A 24,646-nucleotide genomic window follows, 5' to 3' on the forward strand; every position below is an offset into this window, starting at 1 on the left:
CTTTACCATTGCCCATTCATCCATCCACTTAACCAACCATTGCCCAGTCTTGCCCACTTGACCAACCATTGCCATTTAACAATCCATCTGACCAACCATTGCCCATCAATCCACCTGACCAACCATAGCCCATCAATCCATCTGACCAACTATCGCCCATCAATCCATCTGACCATTCAGCCATCCATCAGACCAAACACCGCCCATCCATCCATCTGACCAAACACCGCCCATCCATCCATCAGACCAACCATCCATCTACATGACAAACCATCGCCCATCCATCTATCTGACCAACCATCGCCCATCCATCTATCCCTCTGCAAAGATTTCACTCAAAAGACGGGCATATATAATGCATTTTTTTATTTGTTTATCATAAACATGCTCTCATTAAATACAACAAGATAACTTCGAATTTGTTTGCTTTTATAAAACCACTGTATGAAAACTTTGTGACAACCTTTCTATACAGCTGAAACATTAAGCAGGACTTCAAACGGTTTCTTTATTATTTTAGTTAAGTTTTAAGTTAAATAAAGCCACACATTTTATCAAGTTTTCTTTTCTAGCAAAGTGTTACCTATCTTTCGTCAATTTAAAACTTTTCATTCCTAAAATTGTACCTTATCTGTGAGTTGTCAAGTCATGTACAATTACATTTTATGGTTATACACTAACACTGCTACAACATTGTAGGGACATCATGTTTTCACCACTTCAAGTTCTTCATCTCTTCCATCCACTCTTGCTTGCTTTGTTTCCTATCATTTTCTTGCAATTGTTGGAACTTTCCGGAATTCTTGGCTCTTGCCCTTTTTAGAAACTGTTCACTCAATTTCATCTTTCCATCATACTCATCGCTCCCAAATGATTGACCTGAACCAAGACTGTCGCCGATATCTTCTGATTTGCTAACTGAGTCTTTTTCCATTTGGTTCTCAAACTTCTTTCTACTTTCAGACAATCCCTCAAACTCGTCAGAATGGAATTCCCCTTTTTGTTGTTCACCTGACGCATTTCCAAAGCTAGATAATAGACTCGAATCAAAGCTGTCATCTGATTTTCTATTATTACGTGCAGAATATTTCAAATCTGCAGTCATTAGACCTTCTCTTGAAATTTCTTTGAGCCCTTTCTGACCAAGAAACTCGTTCATATCAAATCCTCTCTCCTCAATAGCCTGATTTAACTTGTTGGACAATTTATTTGAATCGTTGTCATCAGACATGTCTGAATGATTTGCTGAATTTTGTTCATCTTCACTGACATACACGTTTCTCACACTTTCACTGCCAATATTCTTACCAATACTCTCTTCAAGATCAAATTCTCTCACGTGACCATACAGTTTCCTGGCATGATCACTGTCATTTGACTTATAAGATTTACTAGAAGAATCTTTTGCATCTACACTAACCACCTCATCTCTGGTAATTTCTTTTTGGTAATTACCTAGAGACTCATGGAACTGAAGTCTTTTCTTTTTACTGAACTCATTTCGAGTCATTTGATCTAATCCATTGCTTGCATTTTCAATGCCACAAAACTCATCAAAATGCCTCCTGTCACCAAACTTTTGACCATTTCTAACAAACTTTCCTGAACTTAACCTGTTATCAGACTTATCAGAAAAACTTGCAGATTCGTTTTCTCTCTTGTATCCAAATGTATGATCAGCTGATCTACCAGAAAGACGCACATCATTGGACCAATCAGATTTACCTTTGGAATATTTAGTGTCCACACTTGGAGCCATAGACTTGCCACGCACACTTTTGCGAACTGTCAACTCCATCAGTTCCCGCTCGTACTCGCGTACAGACCTGCCCTGCTGATACTTCGAGGATTTCATCATCTCAATCTTTTTTCTAAGCCCCTCTTCATTCTTTGGCAGGAATTTGTTTGGTGATAGATATTTGCTGAAGGCAAGTTCCCAATCGTGGTTAAGGCAGTAATCCTGCATGATGCCAAAGATGTGTGGAAGTGGAAGACGGAGCTTTGGAGAGTTTACCAGCCTGGAATACAAAGTAGCTAGTGATAGATACAGCTTGAAATAGAAAAATATTAATTCCATTCAGACGCCTGAATTATATTGCACAATATGAAGTCGTTTTAAACTCAACCAACCTGAAATAAATAGCAGATTATGAGATTATTTAACACTAAACCAGCCTCACATACATAGCTAAGTAGTGGTAATGAAAGCAGGGCACATACATCTGACCCTTGTGACCGATTTACATGTCTTATGATTCCTGCAAGCACGCTTGATTAACATGAAAGAAGACCCCTGTGAAAATACTGAAGATAAGTTTACAAAATACTGTAAAAGTTCTTACGGCAATTAAGATTGCACAACAACTATGTAATTGTTTTTACCTCATCTAAATTTAGCAGAATTATTTGTTTTAGATGATTTGTGTTTAATAGTATTTTTTATTCTTGATGTGAAATGTTTCGAATGACTTATAAAACTGGAAAGTATGGTGTTTCATTTTTTCAATCAAATTAATTTTTTTGCTTGCCCTAGTAAGAAGACTGTGGCCTGAAATGAAACAATAGTTAATGTTTATAGTTTAACTTATTAAGGAAAAAGAGCTTACAAACGGTAATCGTGGATTGGAATGGAACCCATTCTAATTCCCAGCTCCTTGGCTCGTATGAAAGTTCTTGGGTAAGTATCATGCAGGTCTACAATACCACCAATCACAAATATATCATTCCTATTAACACCTTGTAATTTCGGACCATCAGGTGTCAAGTACACCAAATCTTCCTTTGGAAAGATTTCCCAAAATGGCTTTTCATGAAAATTGACCATTGTACCTTGACAATCGATCGAATCCAAAATCTCTGAAAATACTCTGTTGTCTCTAACGCTTGTGACATGTAAATGAAATGGCTGCGGGTGACTTTTATTTTCAGCAATAACTTCATTAAATTGGACAAATGCCTCTCTCATTTCACGAATCTTCAAGTCTGGAAAGCCCATATCCATGATGATTGGGTCCCCATACCGCATGCCACGTAGACGGGCCCACATTTCTGTATTCGCATCACGTTTCCAGTATGGAATACTAAACTTGTGATAGCTACCAACAAGTTCCTGCAGCTTCTCCTCCCTTTCTTTTTGTAATTTCTCCCTTTTCACTTCATCATTTTCTTTGGAGCACTCTCGGAGGAACAAGTATTTGCAGAATTTCTCAAGGTGTGATCGAGAATCTGCCTGTATGAGAATCATCTTCCAGTCATATTCACTGATAACCTTTGGTACCTAAAGAAACAAAGAACACAAAGTTTGTATAGTTACTTTAGGAACAGACTTTCTTTAATTTCACAATAATTGTAGTCTTATTACAAAATACCATGTGTACTGCTAAAACTTTTGTCTCAAGCTCAAAGAAAGTTTAAATGTCCAAGACAATCCATAAAAAATTAGCATAGAACAGAATAATTATGTTTTTTTAAGACAAGTTTCAATTTACAAACCTGTTTACATGAGTTATTGCTTTACAGTTATTTAAATTACCAATACAAAAAACAGGTCTGATCTTTTTTTAAATTACATATTATGACCAAGGAAATGTTTAAAACCAGCCTATATAAACATAAGAAGTCAAATAATTATGCAAGTTTCAAAATTAAAAAGTGAAGGGCTTGCATGAGTCGCACAATACATTATAGTTAAGATGCCTCATTTCTTCAATCCATCTCTCCATCCGTGCTTTTTTTTCAACCATCGCTGTGTCCATGTTGTCCAGGAACTCTCTCGCCTTCTCCTGTCTGAAATATATAGAGGATATTTGGTGGAATATCGATTTTAATTCTCAAGTGATCATAGAAAATTATATTGCGCCACAAGTGAAAATATACTTTTTCTGTGATCACAAGTGAATTTAAAAATCAATATTCCACCAAATTAAATCCAACAAATTTTATTTTTATTTTAAGCTTACAAATTATTATTTTTGTATTTTTGCCATACCGGACAAAGAAACTAAAGATAACTAAAAATAGATTTGGTCAAACAATGAAAATTACCAGTATGGATAATTTTCACTGTTATTTGTCACTGTTTGAAACAGTAAAATATCAGTTTGAATCACTGATATTTCTCTATAAACTATCTGAAAGCATAAATTAAAAAAATGATATATGCAAAATACAAAAATGATATGAACAAACTCAATAAAGGACCACAAGACATGTTACAAGACATTATACAAATGTGGCTTCTAAAGCAGTTACAAAGATTGTCTCAGATTTGCCCTATTGACCTAATTTTTGGACAGTGAGATTGCCCAGATTCGAAATCAGTAGATATTATCAAGATAAAAATTCTGATTAAGATTCAGCCACATTGAGCAAAAAATTTGGCCTCTACAGTGTTAACAGCACAACACACAAAAGCTGTCAGAAGACAGCGCGCTCGACTTTTTGAGTGCTTGACAGTATAATGGGGCAATTGTTCATATTCCAAAAGGTCTAGGTAATATAGTCATATTCTAACTGGAAGAGGACCATAATTGAAGCATATGATATCTATAGCTTATGTTTTTAAGAAGTGGTACATAATAGACGATTCTGAGTTAAGGTATATTTTCCACAATCTATTTAACATTTGTAAAGACATAAAACAAACCAAAAGATTATATTTCAAGTTTGATAGCAATAGCTTGGGTGTGATGGTTGGACAGTCTTTCAAAAATATAATAATAAAATTAAATATTTGTGTGTTTTTTTTAACCATGTTTAAAAAAAATTATCTTTGTGTGAGGGGAGGGTGGAGAGGGGGAATAATGTGGTTATGTGGTCATTTATAAGATGGCATTTCAAAAATAAGAAGACAAAAAAAAGGAAAAAAAATCGGTGGGGGGGAAACTGGGGTGGGGCCTGGGGAATTGGTTGGGTGGAGTCCATTGTGGTATGTCGAGTAAGTGTTGTAAGAGCTGTGTTTGTAAAACACAATGCCCCCTACTACGCCGCTTTGAAGCCAACTATATTTCACCTTTGACCTTGAAGGATGACCTTGACCTTTCACCACTCAAAATGTGCAGCTCCATGAGATACGCATGCATGCCAAATATTGAGTTGCTGTCTTCAATATTGCAAAATTTGATCTTTGACCTTTTACCTTGAAGGATGACCTTGACCTTTCACCACTAAAAATGTGCAGCTACATGAGATACGCATGCATGCCAAATATCGAGCAGCTATTTTCAAAATTGCAAAATTTGACCTTTGACCTTGAAAGATGACCTAGACCTTTGCACCACTCCAAATAAGCAGCTCCATGAGATACGCCTGCATAACAAATATTGAGTTGCTATCTTCAATATTGCAAAATTTGATCTTTGACCTTTCACCACTCAAAATGTGCAGCTCCATGAGATACACATGCATGCCAAATATCAAGTTGCTATCTTCAATATTGCAAAAGTTATGGCCAATGTTAAAGTTTTCGGACGGACGCACAGATTGATGGACAGTTCAACAACTACCAGGGGCATAAAAAAAAGAGAAAACAAGAGCTTGTCAGAGTAGTGCCAAATCCCTGCCGAAATGTGTTTGTTTGTATGAGAACATTTGTTTTAGAAAGAAGAACAATATTTGTAAAACATGGCACCTGTGTCAACCATTTATATTTGAAGGATAAATTAGTTGTATATAGTGTTGGAGTTATGCTGTAGAGAATAAAATATATGGAAATGAAAAAAAAGGAGGTAATTAAAAAACTACGGCCCACAGAGTTATGGTTCATGTTCACTGCACTTCTCCTAGTTGCCATCTGTTTATATTTCAAGTTTCAAGTAAATCCCTTCAGTAGTTTTAGAGTTATGCGCCGATCAAAGTTTTGGACGGACGGACAGACGGACACATAGATGGACGGAGACTATTACTATATCCCCTCCGAAAATTTTTCGGCGGTGTAATCAAAATTTTTTGGATGGAGGGATGCTGGGATGGAGCCTGGGGGATAGTTTGGGTGGAGTCCATTGTGATATGTCAGGTAAGCGTTGTTTTGTCAAAGTATGAATCAAATCTGATCCTAAATTAAGAAGTTATGGCAATTTAAGTTAAATTGATTTAATTGACCTTGAGATTCAAGGTCATTCAAAGGTCAAGGTTAAATTCAACTTGCCAGGTACAGTACCCTCATGATAGTAAGAAAGTATTTGAAGTTTGAAAGCAGCCTTGATACTTTAGAAGTGAAGTGCATCTAAACACAAAATTAAACAAAATATTCAAAGTAACTTAGTCAAACAAGAAACCGTCGGAGACGGGTGATGCTTCCCCAAAGGTTTTTTTGTCACAATATTGCACTTGCCACTATATATATTCATAAAAAAGGAAACGTCTTGAGGGCACAGGAGTTGGGGGGGGGACAAGAATTTTTTTATAGAAAATTTCAAAGGGCCGTTATTCTGTGAAAAATCATCCGACCAAAACCCGCTGATAATATGCACATCTCCTCTTGGTAGTGAAGCTTCCCATAAAGTTTCATTGAATTCCAGTCATTAGTTGCTGAAAAATAGCCGGGACAAAAATTGTGCACGGACGGACAGACAAAGCGGCGAATATATGCTTCCCCCAAAATAAATTTGGGGGAGCATAAAAAGGGCCATAATTCCATCAAAATACCAACCAGAGTTATGCAACTTGTACTGTACCGTCCACTTATGATAGTTAGTGAGTGTTCCAAGTCTGAAAGCAATAGCTATGATACTTAAGGAGCCAAATGGACCAAAACACAAAACTTAAACCAAATTTTCAATTTTCTTGGTATAAAAGGAGCCATAATTATGTCAAAATGCCAGTCAGAGTTATATTACTTTGCCTGCACAGTCTCCTTATGATAGTTAGTAAATGTTGAAAGCATGAAAGCAATAGCTTTGATACTTTAGGAATAAAGTGGACTTAAACACAAAACTTAACCAAATTTTCAATTTCCTTATTATAAAAAGGGGCATAACTCTAAAATTAATGCTGACAGAGTTATGCAACTTGACATACACAATTGTCTTGTTGCCATTAAGAAGTATGCCAAGTTTGAGTTAATTATCTTTGATAGTGTTTAAGTTATTTCACTTAATAAAAAACTTTCATCAACGGCAACGCTGGGGCGAATAGTATTGCTCTCTATTCTCATCGAAAAGTCGAGCTAAAAATGGATGCCAGACATTGAGCGATCACAAACGCTCACCTTAAGCACTTCTCGCTCAAGTGAGCTCATAAACATTTATGTCTATATTACCCACATATTTACCTTGGACTTGCAAGACCATGACCATTGATGGCCAGTAACACTGTTATCATTTGCATAATTTATATACTGCTATCTGTGTGAATATTTTGTCATTTAAAGTCTATTTTATGATTTATAAAGGTTAAGCGTGTGAGCGTTCCATAATTGGTCACGGCAGTTATTGTGACCCGTTTTTGGTCACACAGTGACCAATATTTGGTCACAGTCACCAATTTCTGGTCACAAGTGGAACGCCGCGGCTATATACATGTAAAGTGACCAAGTTTTGGTCACAGGATTCATTCTAGTTCAACATCTTAAAGAGGCAACATCTATCACTTTTTTTTAATGTAATATTTAAGTTTTACAATAGTTACAATTGTTCTGAGAAATATAAATAGCTGTACATTTAGTAATTCCAGTTTTGACGTTATTAATAATTTCAACGAGAAGCGTCATTGAATCTTAGCCATAAAGTACTATTTCTATTTTAATGGTGTACAGTCTTATATTTGTCAGACTGAGCTACCATATTTTAGTAAATTGAAAACAAACTGTTTAGATACAGGTTGTTTAGGTCTAAGAATTGTACATTTCGTAAATATATTTGAAGTCGCTATTTGCATGTCCATGCGAATTTGTGAATGCTACGGCTTAATAAAATTTGAAACAAGACTTGCGTTAGTCAATCGTCAAGTTGTGACCACGGAACGCAACAATACTCCTTGTCACATGTGAAACAGTTAAACAGTTTCTCACGTGACAAGGAGTATTCACAAGAGCCGTCAGAGGACAGCATGCTTGACTATTCGAGTGCTTGACAGTATAACTTAAGCCATCATGGGGAAATTTTTCATATTCAATAACTTGTTAGACGATCTTTCAAAAATAAAAAAGGAAACAAAACATTAAAAAAAATTTTGGGGGGGGGGGTGAGAGGGGGGATAATGTGCGGTGTGGTCATTTATTAGACGTTCTTTCAAAAATAAAAAAAGGAAAAAAAAAAAAAAATGGGGGGGGGGGGGTAAGGGGGTAAGGGGGGGTGATAGGGGGTATAATGTGGGGTGTGGTAATTTATTAGATGATGTTTTAAAAAAAATGGGAGGGGGGGGGGGGGTTGGTGGGGGGAAGGGATTCTGGGTAGGGGCGTGGGGTAATGTTTGGGTGGAATCCATTGTGGTATTCAGGTAATTGTTGTTTTGTGAAAGTAATAATAAAATGAGATCATAAATAAAGAAGTTATGGCAATTTAAGCAAAATGTTCAATTATCTAAGTGTAAAAGGGGCCATAATTATGTCAAAATGCTTGACACAGTGGTCTGCTCTTGTTTATAGAATGGGGTCATGTTGGTTAACAAGTATGTAACATATAAAAGCAATATGTCAAAGGATAGAGGAAATATTTGGGGAAGTATGCAAACTTTAACATAGCTTTATCAATAATATGCATATTCTAAGTATAAAAGGGGCAATAATTATGACAAAATGCTTGATAGAGTTGTCTGCTCTTGTTTATAGGTTGGGGTGATGTTGGTAAACAAGTATGCCAAATATGAAAGCAATATGTCAAGGGACAATGATAATAAATGGGGTAGTAAGAAAACTTTAACATTTGCTGCACATTGTAGTGGAAAAGGGGCCATAATTATGACAAAATGCTTGCCAGAGTTGTATGCTCTTGTTTATAGGCTGGGGGTCATGTTGGTAAACAAGTATGCAAAATATGAAAACAATATGTCAAGGGACAAAGAAAATATTTGGGGTAGTACTAAAACTTAAACATTTGCACGCTTACGCTAACGCAGACGCCGGGGTGAGTAGGATAGCTCCACTATATATATTTTATATATAATAGTCGAGCTAACAAGGATATAAGTTGTGGCCAGTTAATTAAAACACCACATATATAATAGTTACAGTCCAGATATTAATTCAGAATTTACCTCTGTATTGTTATTGCGAAATATAGGGAGGTCTATTGCTTAATACAAAATTCCACCCACTTTATGGTCCCATTTAAAATAAACAAAAGAGGCAAGAGCTGAATCTTGTAAAACAGAATAAAGAGGAATATAAATACATTCTTACCTTAATTGACCAATTTTTTTCTTTTGACTCAAATTTCGTTTCTGGAGGCAACATGGTATTATTCGCACCAGTGAAGTATCACCTTGCCTTTCCAAGACACAGTTCAGAATCCGACCAATCCGCAACATGACTTTCTTAGCCTGAACAAAATGAAATTGAAAAACATGATAGTCAAGTCAAAAACAATGATTTTTTGTTCTTTCTGCACTTTCCAAATGAATTAGGAAAAAACAAAAACAATTCTCAATAACTCTTTAAAACTAGGAATAAGCATTCTTCAGTTATCATCCGAAAACCATTTAACTATTTCGGGTCACTGTGACCTTGACCTTTGACCTAGTGACCTGAAAATCATAAGGGGTCATCTGCGAGTCATGATCAAGCTACCTACCTATCAAGTTTCATTATCCTAGGCCTAAGCGATCTTGAGTTATCATCCGGAAACCATTTTACTATTTCGGGTCACTGTGACCTTGACCTTTGACCTAGTGACCTGAAAATCAATAGGGGCCATCTGCGAGTCATGATCAATCTACCTATAAAGTTTCATGATCCTAGGCCTAAGCGTTCTTGAGTTCTCATCCGGAAACCATTTTACTATTTCGGGTCACCGTGACCTTTGACCTAGTGACCTCAAAATCAAAAGGGGTCATCCGCGAGTCATGCTCAATGTACCTATGAAGTTTCATGATCCTAGGCCCAAGCGTTATTGGGTAATCATCCGGAAACCACCTGGTGGACGGACCGAACGACAGACTGACCGACATGTGCAAAGCAATATACCCCCTCTTCTTCGAAGGGGGGCATAAAAATTCCCAATTGAAGGTTTCCAACAAAAAAACATTAAAAAAAATAACATTAAGTTAGTTTCCCTATGTAGCTCTATAACTTGAACCTACGTAAATATAGTACATGTATTGCCAACTTGACAACAGTTAGTTATCAATTTTAAAGTATTTGGGAGCAAAAAACGAAAATACACAGATTTCCCAAAATGAAGATATCACAACACAAATTTTCCCAATTTCAGGGGTTTTCCCTCAATGGGTTGGTACTGGTACTTTACCCAATTGGGCAAAAAAAATTACTGTAAAAAGCTTACATGTTTTAAGGGTAAATACTGTAACATGACATCATCAAACTAAAAATGGCGCTGCAGATGCAGCGTATTCCCACACCGTTTGACCCATGGGCGCCCCAGGGTGGTAATGGGGCAATGCATTGTTGAGATTGACCACATTGTCTTATGAGATGTTCAGCATCAATTTGAAGTAAATGGGTGTAGAAATGAAGAAGTTAATGTAACTAAAAACAAGAGCTGTCAGAGGACAACGCGCTCGACTATTCGAGTGCTTGACAGTAAAACGTAAGGAAAAAAATATAAAAAATTGGGGAGGGTAGGGGGGGGGGAGGGGGGGGAGAGGGGGGTTTAATGTGGGGTGTGGTAATTTATAAGATGATTTTTAAAAAAAAATTGGGGGGGGGGGGGTAGGGGGGGTATAATGTGGGGTGGGGTAATTTATTAATGATTAAAAAAAAAATGGGGGGGGGAGGTTTGGGGGGGGAGGGATTCTGGGTAGGGGCGTGGGGTATTGTTTGGTTGGAATCCATTGTGGTATTCAGGTAATTGTTGTTTTGTGAAAGTAATAATAAAATGTGATCACAAATAAAGAAGTTATGGCAATTTAAGCAAAATGTTCAATTATATAAGTGTAAAAGGGGCCATAAGTATGTCAAAATGCTTGACACAGTGGTCTGCTCTTGTTTATAAGTTGGGGTCATGATGGTTAACAAGTATGCAAAATATGAAAGCAATATGTCAAGGGACATTGAAAATAGTTGGGGTAGTACGCAAACTTTAACATTTGCTGCAAATAAAATATTTGGGGTAGTACGAAAACTTTAACATTTGCAACGCAAACGCAGACGCTAACATAGACGCTCACGCTGACGCCTGGGTGAGTAGGATAGCTCCACTATATATATTTCATATATATTAGTCAAGCTAAAAATGAGTGAAAATCTCTGACCTGGCCCCACCCCAACCCCCATAACTTTGACCAAAGGGTCAGATCAAAATTCCAAATAGTGCACTGTGGCACATACGATATGCTCATAGCTACCATGTGTGTAAGTTTCAAGGTTCTAGTGCTAATAGTGTAGGAGGAGATAGTGGCCAGGACAGACGGACAGACAGCGGAGATAACAACAAAAGAGATTTCAAAATCTAAACGCAGACCCTAAGTTCAAGGTCAAGGTCACAGTGCCTGTGGTAAAAATTACTATGTTCATGGAAAGGCCTTGTCCAGATACACATACATACCAAATATGAAAGCTTAGCATAATCTGAAGGGACACAGCAGGTATGAGCCTTTTTCGAATCGCAGTCGCAGATTTTGAAATCTGAACGCTGACCTTAAATTCAAGGTCAAGGTCACAGGGGTCAAACATGCGCATGGAAAGGTCTTGTCCAGATACACATGCATACCAACCATGAAAGCAATATCTGAAGGGACACATAAGTTATGAGCCTTTTTCAAATCGCTGTCACAGATTTTAAACCAGAAAACTGGCCCCAAATTCAAGGTCACAGGGGCAAAAAAAATATTGTGCATGGAAAGGTGTTGTCCAGATACACATGCATACCAAACATAAAAGCAATATCTGAAGGGACACAGTAGTTATGAGCCTTTTTTCAATCCCGGTTGCAGATTTGGAAACCTGAAAACTGACCCTAAGTTCAAGGTCAAGTCCATAGGGATAGAAAATTGTGAGGGCATGAATAGGTGTTGTCTTAAGATACACATGCATACCAAATATGAAAGCAATATCTGAAGGGACACAGTAGTTATGAGCCCTTTTCGAATCGCAGTAGCAGATTTTGAAACCAGAAAACTGACCCAAAGTTCAAGGTCAAGGTCACAGGGGTCAAAAATTGTATGGGCATGGAAAGGTGTTGTCCAGATACACATTCATACCAAATATGAAAGCAATATCTGAAGGGACACAGTAGTTATGAGCCTTTTTCGAATCGCGGTCGCAGATTTCAAAACCTGAAAACTGGCCCCAAGTTCAAGGTCACAGGGGTTAAAAATTGAATGCTCATGGAAAGGTCTTGCCCAGATACACATGCATACCAAATATGAAAGCAATATCTGAAAGGACACAGTAGTTATGAGCCTTTTTCCAATCGTGTACGCAGATTTCAAAACCTCAAAACTGACCCCAAGTTCAAGGTCAAGGTCATAGGCATAAAAATGTGTGTGCGCATGGATAGGTGTTGTATAGATACACATGCATACCAAATATGAAAGCAATATCTGAAGGTACACTGTAGTTAAGAGCCTTTTTCGAATCGCAGTTGCAGATTTTGAAACCTTAAAACTGACCCCAAGTTCAAGGTCACGGTCACAGCCAGGGGTAAAAAATTGTATGTGCATGGATCGGTGTTGTCTAGATACACATGCATACCAAAAATGAAAGCAATATCTGAAGGGACACAGTAGTTATGAGCCTTTTTCGAATCGCGAACCGGCCCCACCCCAACTATACCCTCATAACTTTTGACCAGGGTTTTTTATCTGATTTTGAGGAAAGTGCCTGGCCTTTTTTTAGTGGAAAAAAATCGAGCGAAATGCTGGATTTTGGGAAAAAAAATCACACCAAATGCCAGATTTTGGGGGAAAATAATGAAAGTCTTAAATAATCAATAGAATATATTTTTTACGTTTTTTAAAACAAATTCAAGGCAACAGATAATTTCATTATGCAGTATTTTCTATTTTCTACACTGGATCAGGTTTACTTATGTTTTTAATGTTTAAAAAAAATGCAATCTGGGGGAAAATTTACCTGCTGAGGGGAAAAAAAATCCGAGGGGAAAGGGCCGATTTTTGGCGGGTAACAAAGAAGGAAAAAAAACTGCTTTTGACCCATGGGTCAGATCAAAATTCCAAATAGTGCAGGGTGGCACATATGCTAATAGCTGCCATGTGTGTAAGTTCCAAGGTTCTAGTGCTTATAGTGTAGGAGGAGATAGTGGCCAGGACGGACAGACGCCGGAGATAACCACAATATAGCGTGGGGATAATGATTTATCTTGTGTAGCTGAACCCTTGAAACCAAATCCATTAATGGTCTTAAGATATTTTAATTTATATAATTACTAGCTCAATTTCCAATCAAAGTATCAACATTTTTTTACTCATTTTTACAGGACCTTGTGAAGTTTTGCTGACTTTCATCTGAGGTTTGAAAACTTTTTCAGAGGCATAATTTCTGTGGAATATATACTAATTAATATAGTAGTTACCAATAAAGATTGCAACTCATTAGGACATTTGGCAACATTTGTTTGAAGCTTTAAATAACCTTTAAAACACTTCAAAAGTGGCCAATCAAGGCATTATTCCAACAAAAATCTTCAAACATAAAATCAGGCACTTAAATTTGCCCAAAAAATCAGGCTCTTTGCATCGAAACAATATCTTCTGATTTCTAAATTTGTACCTTGTCGGACCCATTTTCATCCACTAAAATAAAAGCTTTGTAACAAATAAGGTCAATAACCAATCATGAAGAGAATGGCTATTTTATATTTCACTAAATTTATCATTACAATTATTTTTTTGTTTAACAATGAGTTGTAAACATTGTCACCTTGACTTTTGACAGACACAGAAGTGCCAAACACATGCTGAATAATCAATCTTACTGACATTAAAACTGAGCAGCGCAATCGGAAAATTGGGCTAAATGGATGTAAGTCAAGAGTCGTCTGTGATTAGTGGGTGAATTCTGCACAGTCTCATCTGGGACAACATTTGCCGCCTATACATGCAAGAGACTTCCTTTAAACAAAAAGTACAATAAAAACAATTGTTGTCCCTGATTAGCATGTGCAGACTGCCCAGGTCTATATGGTTTGACACTTCACATACATGTACATGCTTTAAGCCCAGTTTACCCAGAACGAGGCCCTTATTATTTTGGGGAAACAAAATGTCATAACATACAAGAACAAGAGATGTGTTTGTCAGAAACGCAATGATCCCTTCTGCGCCGCTTTGAAGCCATATATCTGACCTTTGACCTTGATCTTGACCTTTCATCACTCAAAATGTGCAGCTCCATGAGATACACATGCATGCTAAATATCAAGTTGCTATCTTCAATATTGCAAAAGTTATGACAATGTTTTCAGACGGGCGGCTAGACGAACGGTGAGTTAAAAAACTATGAAAAAACATGAAGGTGAACAAACCAAAATGAATTTTTTTTTTTAATAGCGCAGCGTTTTTTTCCCCAAAGGGAAAAGGTACCTGTACCCCTAGAATTGGGAATTTTGCGAGTCGTGAAATCTTTAAATTTGGAAAAAAACGAGTCGCGAAATCAATGAATTGGGAAAAAATCGAGTCGCAAAATTGATGAATTGGGAATCTTTAAAATGCACATTATCTATCATAGGGGCTATATTCTGCATCACAAAGCCATTTAAGCTCTAGGTTTTAACAGAAAAACTACTAGTCATGATATTTTGACAATAATATCATGTCATTTGTGCTATAATTGCCACTTCAGAAGGAATGTGCCTGTCAATGGAGAAAAAAAACTATCTTCTAGTGATAGGCGTTATGACTGAGGTTGCTTAAAAAATAATATTAATAATTTTGTTTCAGCCCTTAAAAGTCTCATACGCCCTGCAATGTTTTATGTGAGCTATATTAAAAACTTAAAACACAAAACAAAAACAACAACAATGGAACTTGAACTGGTTTGAAATCTTTCAACAATAGATGGTGACTGAGGATAGCCACGCATAACCAAAATGAGTTCAGGGCCCTCACACTACTTTGGGGGAAGGGGTCCGCAGCCCTTAGGAGGGGGAATTTTCGCGGCGTTTCCCTTTCTGGGGGATTTTTTTACTTACTCTCTCATTATTTCATTTGTACATGTTTGCATTATATTCATTGCATTTTTCATAATTTAGTATGTTTGCAAAGATTAAATTGAAATAGAATTGAGATATAATAATCATGAGACACATCTTTCTATTAGAAAAAAAAAAAAAATGTTTTTTTTAAGGGGGGTTTTTTCCCCCCAAAAGGGGAAAAAAGTATACTTTTCAGGTGGGGGACTGCCGCCGAAATTCAGCGGCAGATTTGATAGATTGAGGGCCCTGAAGTTTTATAGTGGAATGCTTTAACAACTATTTTCAAAGGTAAGTCTTATATTATTTTTTTTCAAATCATCAAATAAGATATTAAGATCATCTGCCATAAAATGCTGATGTATATGTTGTAAATAACTATAGTATTTTACACACATGTCTCATTATTTTTAATTTTATGTTAAACTTTTATTTGTTTACATCAGTAACCGAATAGTTTCCAGGGGTTTTTCAGCACTGTCTGCGCCTCCGGAAAACAGAGGCATTCCCAATGCCAACGGACCTGATCCCAAACCGAAATTATAACAAAAATTTCCAATTTAAAAAATGTTTTTTTAGAAAGAAGTGTCTTATGACTTATGTTTATAAGATTATTTAAGTTCCAACCGTCCAGCTGATGTGTATCATTCATACCAACAAGCACTGCTGTGGTTGAGCAAGGATTCAGCACCATGAACCTTCTCTGCTCCCCATTTCACAGCACATTCACACAAACTTACTCATCTGATGCTTACCTGCATTTAAGGTCAAAATAACAAATAAAAACTAATTTATTTGTTAAACCTCTGACTTATTTAAGCATGATAAACTCACAATGTTTTCCCAAAATGAGCCGTTTCATCGAAGCAAAAATTCCCAAATGGACAATTTTGTCATAAAAAATTTGGTCAGACTCCTTTTCCCAAAATAGGCAGAAAAAACCCTGGTTTCTGTCCGGATTTGCCATTTTAAAAACTATACATAGATCTTAAGCAATATGAGCATTTAACTCAATACGGTTACGTTTTGTTTAAATGTCAACAACAATTATTGTTTAGAAAGTTTATCGATGTAAGGAAGACTGGTCTTTACGATGAAATTCTTTCACGGGAAAAATCGATCACTCGTTGCGGTAATGTAATCCAGTCTCATTTTACACAACGGTGAGAGTTGCGCCCCTTTGAAAAGTTTTGTTTACTTTCTACGCAACGATGTCCCGCGAAAATAAATGGCTGGAAATGAAAGGCTCAACTATTTCAAAAGATATTTCCAGCGAAAATAAAAAGGCACTGGCGATTGGGAACGGCACCTATAATCATTGGGAACGGTAGATATATAGAATGGGAAAGGTCCGGTGCTAAAATTGGGAAGCCTCTGGTAGGCTTTGGGAAAGGTACCGTTCCCCGGTACAAGTTAAAGAAGGAAAGAAAAACACTGTAGCGGTGTTATAGGTATATTGGAAAGCAAATTTTGATTTTTTTTTTTTTTTTATACCACATTTATACCCTTTTTCATACTCGCGGGTGCGCTCAAAGGCGCTTTACATGTTTTTCCCTGACCACTGAGTCACAAGTCGTCCGTTAACATCTTGGCGCAGTATGCAGCCACAGCACATTGGCTTATTTCCCTCACAGGTACCCATTTATACACCTGGGTGGAGAGGAGCAGATGTGGGATAAATTTCTTGCTCAAGGAAATTCCAGTGGTCAGGGCGGGATTCGAACCCGGGACCTCTCGATCCCTAAGCCAGCGTCCTACCATTAGACCACTGCTCCCACAAAATCTTGCATTATCCGTCATATATTACATTATATTTTAAGCTATAAATAAATAACACGGGTGGCTATAGACCAGTTGACGAGTGACGACACGCAAACCTTCAAAGTTTAGACTCCGCCCACTGGTTGGCAAAAAGAGGTAGAATTCATATAAGCGCATACACTGTAACTCCAATATAGCGCGGTCAATGGGGTCCAAGCCGCGAAACAGCGTTATAACGGATCCGGGTTATAGGTTTTGAGCTCATTTACTGCAGGGCGCTATAAAAAAAACAACAGGTATAGAATAGCCTATAATATAGGCCATGTATATTGCCATGCTGTGCTGACGCAAATACATGCATATAAACCGAATCGTATTGATAACAGTATACATACCGCTTTTCTTATGTGCACATATATCCGATAATCCAATAAAATTGCAACATCATTTAAAAATAATAATCTTGAACATTAATGACGATATATGTTTAAGAAATTCGTAAACACAACCGTACGCATATATGCCATATTCAGAAGTGTTAAGAGTACAGTGCATTATGGGGCAGAGCTTTCATTGGACGTGCGACTTTAAATTTAGATTGAATGCAATATGACTCATGTACAAAAAATTGTTTTATTGCGTCATAGGCATGCAAAAAACGTGTTTCCCGGGGACTTTCTGATACCGCGCGAAAATGAAAGTGAAACTCTGTTAACAATAACAGGTACACTGCGTCCGCATGTAAATAAATCGTCTGCATTATTTAATTTCTTATACACGAACTGAAAGATTAAATGACATAATGCTAGAATGATAATGAAATGACAGAAAAAGTTGTTTTATGCAGTAGGCAGTATATTTCACAGCCGCTCATTTAATATAGTCAAACTGCAACCATATCAAAGTAACAATGTTTCAATCGTTTTGAATAACTTTAATTGCATAACTATCCCGCTTGCACTTAACTTATGGAAATTATCGGACTGAACCGCTCTGATGAGGAATACATGTTATAAACACTGACACGCGAGTTTTTCACTTTATTGACATTACACAACAGATTAACACCAATTAGCTGTCGGTGTTGTTTAACCTCGAAGCAATTATAATCGGTTCAACGGACGGTTGAATAAAGCAATCAACATATGATCGCCGCCATCTTTGAATTGTCTGAAAATACATGAAGTTGCATATTACGGATTTGAATCAGAAATCAAATGGAAGGTTGGAGAAAAAATGGGATCCAAGCACCCTCCGCGTTATATTGGATTCAGCGTTATAACGGAGCGCGTTATATTGGAGTTACAGTGTATAGAGATTGTTGACAAAATCATTGTTTTTAAGGATTATCATGCACAATATCAAATATAATTTTACTAATTATGTCTGAATAAAACATTAGCATGCAAGGAAATGCATCATTTGAACTATTATATTGTTGTTATTATTTGTTTTTGCTAACAACGAACTCGGGCGTGGAACACAATATAAGAGCTTGATATGTGGTAACCACACAAATCTCTCTGTATACTTGGCACTTCGCAACCATTTTTAGTTCAAACATTCTCAGAAATTGAAATTCTTTCAGAATAAATTTTATTTAATGAACGAAAACAAATAAGGATGATAACAGGGCTTCCCCTGGATCAAAAATTTCCTTAGCCAAATTCACTTTGTTTTGGCAAAATTCTTCTATTTTTGGCTATTTTTAAGTTTTAATGAAGAAAAAGTTGTAGCCAAATAGAATTTTCTTTAGCCAAATAGTTAAATTTGTAGCCATTGGCTAATTTGGCGAATGGCAGAGTAAGCCCTGGATAACAAACAACCAATAGGTCAATTTTATGTACGCAACATAGGCAGGGCATTCCACAGGCCATTTAACGATCCCTCGCAGGGGCGCTTGAATTTGGAAATCAGTCCCCGGGGCGCTTGAAATTTTCCGATCATTGTATTTTTCAGTAAAAGAAAGTGGAGATTGTTAAAAAAAAAATCAAGGTTTCTCTATCAGTGAATCAATATTCCCTGTTTTAAATAAGCACTCGGTACCTACTTTCACAAGTAATCGCCATAAACACCACATTGGGTAATGGATAATCCACTGATAAGACGCGCATATCGATTATTCTAGCCACATAACACAGTCATTTAAATGCTGACAAGGATGTATCAGGTAATTTTCCAGTCGTCAAACTGTGATGTTCATTGTCCAATCGGTTACGCGAATGCTTATGAGGGCAGGGTTAACTATCGACCATTATTTTTTATTGACGTTGGGCACGAAAAAGAGTTTATTGCAGCTTGATTAGCAAGAAGTTGTACCATTTACGTAATATAAAACTGGTAACTAGTACAGTACAGTACATTACAGACGGTTTCGGGCATCATCATCACACCTTTGTACTGTAAACAAGCGTTACCTATGACTCATATTTAATACGAGAAATTAATTGCAAGAGGTAAACAATTAATTACTTATAATGAGTAAGTTGTGCAAATAACTCCCGGTTACATAACAATTTAATTCCAGTACATGTATATTTTAGCATGTCCATTTATAAAACTGATTCACCTGGTTTATTTGACATTTATTCGACACGTAATGCGCTTTTACAAATTTTTGTTGCATTAATTACGCACACTTCTAAATGTTTCCGCCGTAATCCTCGTGGACAACGTGAATTTCATGCATAATTCCGTCAAAACATGTATTCGACTTGTAAAGTGTTTAAACAAATCATTGTTGAATTCATAACGCAACTGTTAATATTTGTTGAAATCTAAAATGGGAATAATTAAATGTGTAATCCGAAACCCATTCCCATAAGTCGATGTTAACGCATTTTTAATCAGAAACACACTTCCGAATGTAAATGTTACCACAACTTCCGAATGTAAATGTAACCGCAACGTTAAAATATTCTTGCTTCAAATTAGCAGTGCAAATTTATTTTGTGTCAATTCTTTTTCTCAAGTTAAAAGAGCGCAAACATTATGCAGCATGTACAACGTCGCGTGCGTGTATTGAACGTTTTAACAAGCACACAACACGTCAGGGGACTGACGCATGTTAAGAGGCAAAATTTCATCAAATCTATAAATAGGCACTTAAAATTTATTTGATACTATAGAAAAATGGCAAGTTTAGTTAAAGAAATAATTGAGAGCTTTTATCATAAATATTTACCAGACAGTGATTTATAAAAACGGAATAAACAGGATTATCGGGTAATAAATAGAAACTTGAAAAGAAGTAAGTATACAGTATTAGAGTCGGCTTGAAACGGATGGATTGGGGAATCGTTCGAGTCGGGATTTTACTATCTGTGCGGGAAAGTTTTAAAACAATTAAACAATATAAAAAATTATATATTTTTTTAAATGACTGGGGGATTTTTCATTAAGAGTCATAGCGCACTAAATGACGCCTTTTGATGCTGTTTTTCTTTGAGTTATCAAGCACCACAGAACGTGAATTGACACCTTAAATTAAAAAAAAATCAACGTTAGAAGGGGACACCCCTCCTGAACCACCCCTATCAGCCGCGGGGCGCCTGACAAAAATCCTGTGGGAAGCACTGATAGGGTAACTGATTTGAACCTTTATATGTGTGAAATAAAACACAAAGACCCATAAAATATATTTTATAAGTCTTTGGAAAAAACTTACCTTGTAACACATTAATTAAATTCTCTTGATTAATGTAATTGTTTTATTTAATTGTTCACACTAATTTTGACAATCTTTGTTGCAGCATTTATATCCCTGTGTTTAATTGCACCTTTGTTCATCACAAACCGATTATCTCGTTATGATCGGATACTGTCCAAACAATTACAAAGAAAACATGGTGTCATAAACCCAGGGACCTATACGTGAATGCATAAACAACATGTGGCAGATCAGTGTCTGGTCATTTAACCCAAGTTACGATACCTCCACGTCATCTCTTGGCATATTGAGCAGTCTTTTAAGCAAAATTTAAAAGCTAAAATACTGAACAGTTGCTTCAATAAAATATTTTAAGATTAAAAAAAGAAGACATTTGTCGGAAATGGATTAACAGGAACTAGTGTATATATATATTAGCCAGTTTAATCATAATAATACATTGTTGAATAGCTATACATTTAAAATATTGTGCAATTGTACAGCTACGCAATTAAGGTATTTAACGGGTACCGGCAAAAGTAAACTTTGCTATTATGTGTAAAGATTGTAAATTACTGCAGTGTACGAAACACCATCATGAACACAAGCAATCACAATAGGGTAAAAAATAATTGCGTTAAATAATTTGCATATATGCATTTGTCATAAAACGCTAATTTTTATCACTCCTTATTACTAGTATAGAGATTTCACATGCAGACAGTTCAATTTGCATAATATGCAGGGGTTTTCCGTTTGTATGCCAAATTGTGTAAATATTGTCATTCAATGTAAACGAAATGAAAATTCATTCAATGTAAAATAACATTACCACATTATTTAGAAATTGTAATGTATTCTGCTTTTTAGGGCTTTGTTTTATAACAGATTAAATGCATCTCTGACACTATCGATTGCTGATGAAAAATAACACTATCCACACCACTTTTAATTATAATACAATTAATATATGTTTTATTATTGTTGAAATATAATTTATTTAAGATTTACTATCAGAAAGAACACTGCTTATTTATTTTTTTGTGGAATTGTCAGTATTTAGTCTTCGATCACGATTATTCTATGCTTATACAGTCCAACCTGCCCGAGCGACCGCCTGTTAATAGCGACCAACAGTCAATAACGACCACACCGATTTCCTCCCGAACGATTTCACTATATATTGAACCTGCGAATAAAGCCCAACTGTGAACAAAGACCAACGACCACCCTTTTACATTCCCAAATCTCCATTTTGATAACTTACAACGACCACTGCAATCATAAAAATCAACGATTTCGCAACTTTCAAAAAACAAAATGGCCGCCAGGACGCTGCATAGTCACGTGATACACATCTTATCAGTGGACTCGTCGGTCGCTATGGAGATATTGGCAAGTGACAGTTTATCGCACTCGATAGCAGTTGTTTGTTTATTTAACATGCATTGCTAATTGGTAGTCGCCTGCTTCTTTTATGCATTTGACAGTTTGTCAAAAGTGTAAAAAATTGCCTTTGTATTTAAGTGACTCGCGATTAATGTACAAATTGCCGAAATATCAAAGACAAATTTGGGGCTTTCATAAACTCATTAAGGAAATTAACGGTTTCATATCATTTACGATGCCTATTAAAGACAAACATTTTGATAGTCATTCTCTTCTTAAATTTCTCCGTAATAAGACGTTCATAGATTAAAGAAAAGTAAATTGTCAGTTCAAGTTAACCATCATGGCTTCCAAGCATAAGTTCTTGACGTTGGAAGAACGCGTTAAGGTCATTAGTTTGTTAGGTAAAGGACACAGTTGTAGACGAGTAGCTAGTGATCTTGGTGTAGGAAAAACTCAAGTTAAGAGCATTTTAAAGCGAAAACATGAGATTATGGACGAATTCGAGGAGAACGTAAACTGTGAAAGTAAACGCCCTAAGTGTGAGTCGGAATTCGCGTCAGTGAATGACTTAGTGCATAAGTGGTTTGTTGACGCAAGTGCAAGGCTCTTGCCTGTGTCTGGACCTATGATCCAGGAGAAAGCCTTGAAGTTTGCGTGTGAGTTAGGATATTTGGACTTTAAGGCTAGCAATGGCTGGCTCGAGTCTTTTGTAAAAAGAAACAGCATTGTATTTAATATTCAGAGTGGTGAGCGGGGTGAAGTCAAGGGTGAGATTGTAAGATGTACATGTACGTATACATGTATGTCAATAGTTATTTATACAGTATATGATAAATTAAATAAATAATAAAACATAAGGGAATACAACATGTAATAAATATACAAATGTAAAACAAAACTGTGTATTAAATCCTTTATTTCATTATACATGCATAAGTATTCAAACATTTAAACAATAGAGCACATACATAGATAAGGTACCTGTTAAAAAACTACTAGCATATTTTGCAAAGTTTAGATCAACCCTGCGAATAAAGACCATCTGTGAACAAAGACCACAACGACCAAATCCCTTGAGTGGTCTTTATTGACAAGTTGGACTGTAACTACTTTGTATTTTTATGAAGATAAAATTTTATTTGTGAATATACATTTATTTAGTACTAAATATGATATTTTTGCACTATTTTTTAAAAGTTTTAATGTTTATTTCGGTTTTATTACCAATTAATTGACTAAACAAAAGCCCTTTATACATGTTTTACGTTACGGAAACCAGCGTTTTTGCCAACCAGTCAGTGCGCGGAAAATCCCGAATGTAAACAATAACATCCAAATGGGTGTGTATCAGAGTTTATTTACAGGTCCTACCGGCCTCTTCATGAGGTCTTTGAGGTCCGACCTGTTTTGCAGTGTGTGGACATTCAACTGGTCTATACGGCATACCATTTAAAGTGAGGACATCCGAACAAGTTTCCATCCGAATAATATTCACCTCAGAAATATATCAAACGTTCGACTAATGCAATTTATTGACATAATTGTAGAGAATCTGATTTCAAGCATACATCTGTACCTTGAGATGTAGGTTTAAAACGACAGCAGTTATAGCGAAACTTGTTTATAGTTCATTCTCAAACACAAACATGTGCAACCCTGAACTTTACAAGGGGAGAGCATTCCATTAAAGGTTGATGGACGTTTCGGTCCACTACCAGTTCGTGCCACTGATATATTGTGCATTGAACGTTTCGTCACAGTGATAATAAAGGCGGAGAGCTGTGAATAATAACGTATAGTTGTGATTCATAAATATATGGACACTATTGTGTTCAAAACTTTATAATTGTTTCAACAGTAAAGTAATGCATCCTAAAAATTCAATCTTCAAACGAGTAACATGTTCTCTAAGATCTAGCATCTTATAATTGTGTGTGTTTTCTAGCCGCAGATTTTAAAGATAGTTCAGTGGCTGCGGTATAGTGGATATGGTGTCTGCTTACTGGCTTAGTCACTGGGAGGTATCTGTATTGATCCCTTAAGTGGGAGCATCCTTTAGATCGCCATAAAGACACAAAGTACTGGTCCTACATAGGAAACAGTTTGTGTCATCAAATGTCTCAATTCAACTTAACATCTTGCTAAAGCAGTTTATTTTAGCATACACTGATTAAACATAATCAAAATAATGTGATGTGTCAAATCAATTTTGATTGACTGGATTTTTTGTTCAATCCAATAAGTTTTAGACAAATTACACACACTGACTAAGCCATACCTGGAGCTTTCGTCCGTGTACTATGGACCTCATCAGTAGAATGATTTCGGCTGTTGAGAACTGTTAATATCGCCAATTGTCTCCTTTTTTAATTATCAATGTAAGATAAGATACGATAGTTTATTAAAGTCTCATCATCATATGTACCTAGTAAAACACATATAAATTAACTTTAAAACATAGCACATAAATGCCACTCACTATTGAGTTATAAGAGACTGTACACATTATATAAATACAGTTTAACATCAATAGCTAAAACTTTATGAACATATTTTACTTCAACAAATTAGAATGTTG

General features: G+C 36.2%; 1 protein-coding gene across 2 annotated transcripts; it reads right to left on the reverse strand.

Annotated features, from left to right (window-relative positions):
- Window positions 1-349: 349 nt before the first annotated feature.
- On the reverse strand, window positions 350-23,765 carry LOC127871616 (interaptin-like). 2 transcript variants are annotated; one of them, XM_052414716.1, is made up of 5 exons: window positions 23,645-23,765; window positions 9,338-9,477; window positions 3,681-3,786; window positions 2,607-3,277; window positions 350-2,018 (listed from the first exon to the last, which is right to left on the reverse strand). In XM_052414716.1, exons 2-5 carry the CDS (start codon window positions 9,463-9,465, stop codon window positions 713-715), a joined length of 2,211 nt encoding a protein of 736 aa, XP_052270676.1. In that variant the 5' UTR covers window positions 9,466-9,477; window positions 23,645-23,765; the 3' UTR covers window positions 350-712. The 2 variants fall into 2 exon arrangements, with proteins under 2 accessions (XP_052270676.1, XP_052270675.1); XM_052414715.1 differs by lacking the exon at window positions 23,645-23,765 and adding an exon at window positions 23,515-23,533.
- Between the last annotated feature and the right edge of the window lie 881 nt (window positions 23,766-24,646).

Source organism: Dreissena polymorpha, chromosome 3 (genome assembly GCF_020536995.1).
Source record: "Dreissena polymorpha isolate Duluth1 chromosome 3, UMN_Dpol_1.0, whole genome shotgun sequence".
In the NCBI taxonomy this organism is placed as follows: Eukaryota; Metazoa; Mollusca; class Bivalvia; order Myida; family Dreissenidae; genus Dreissena; species Dreissena polymorpha.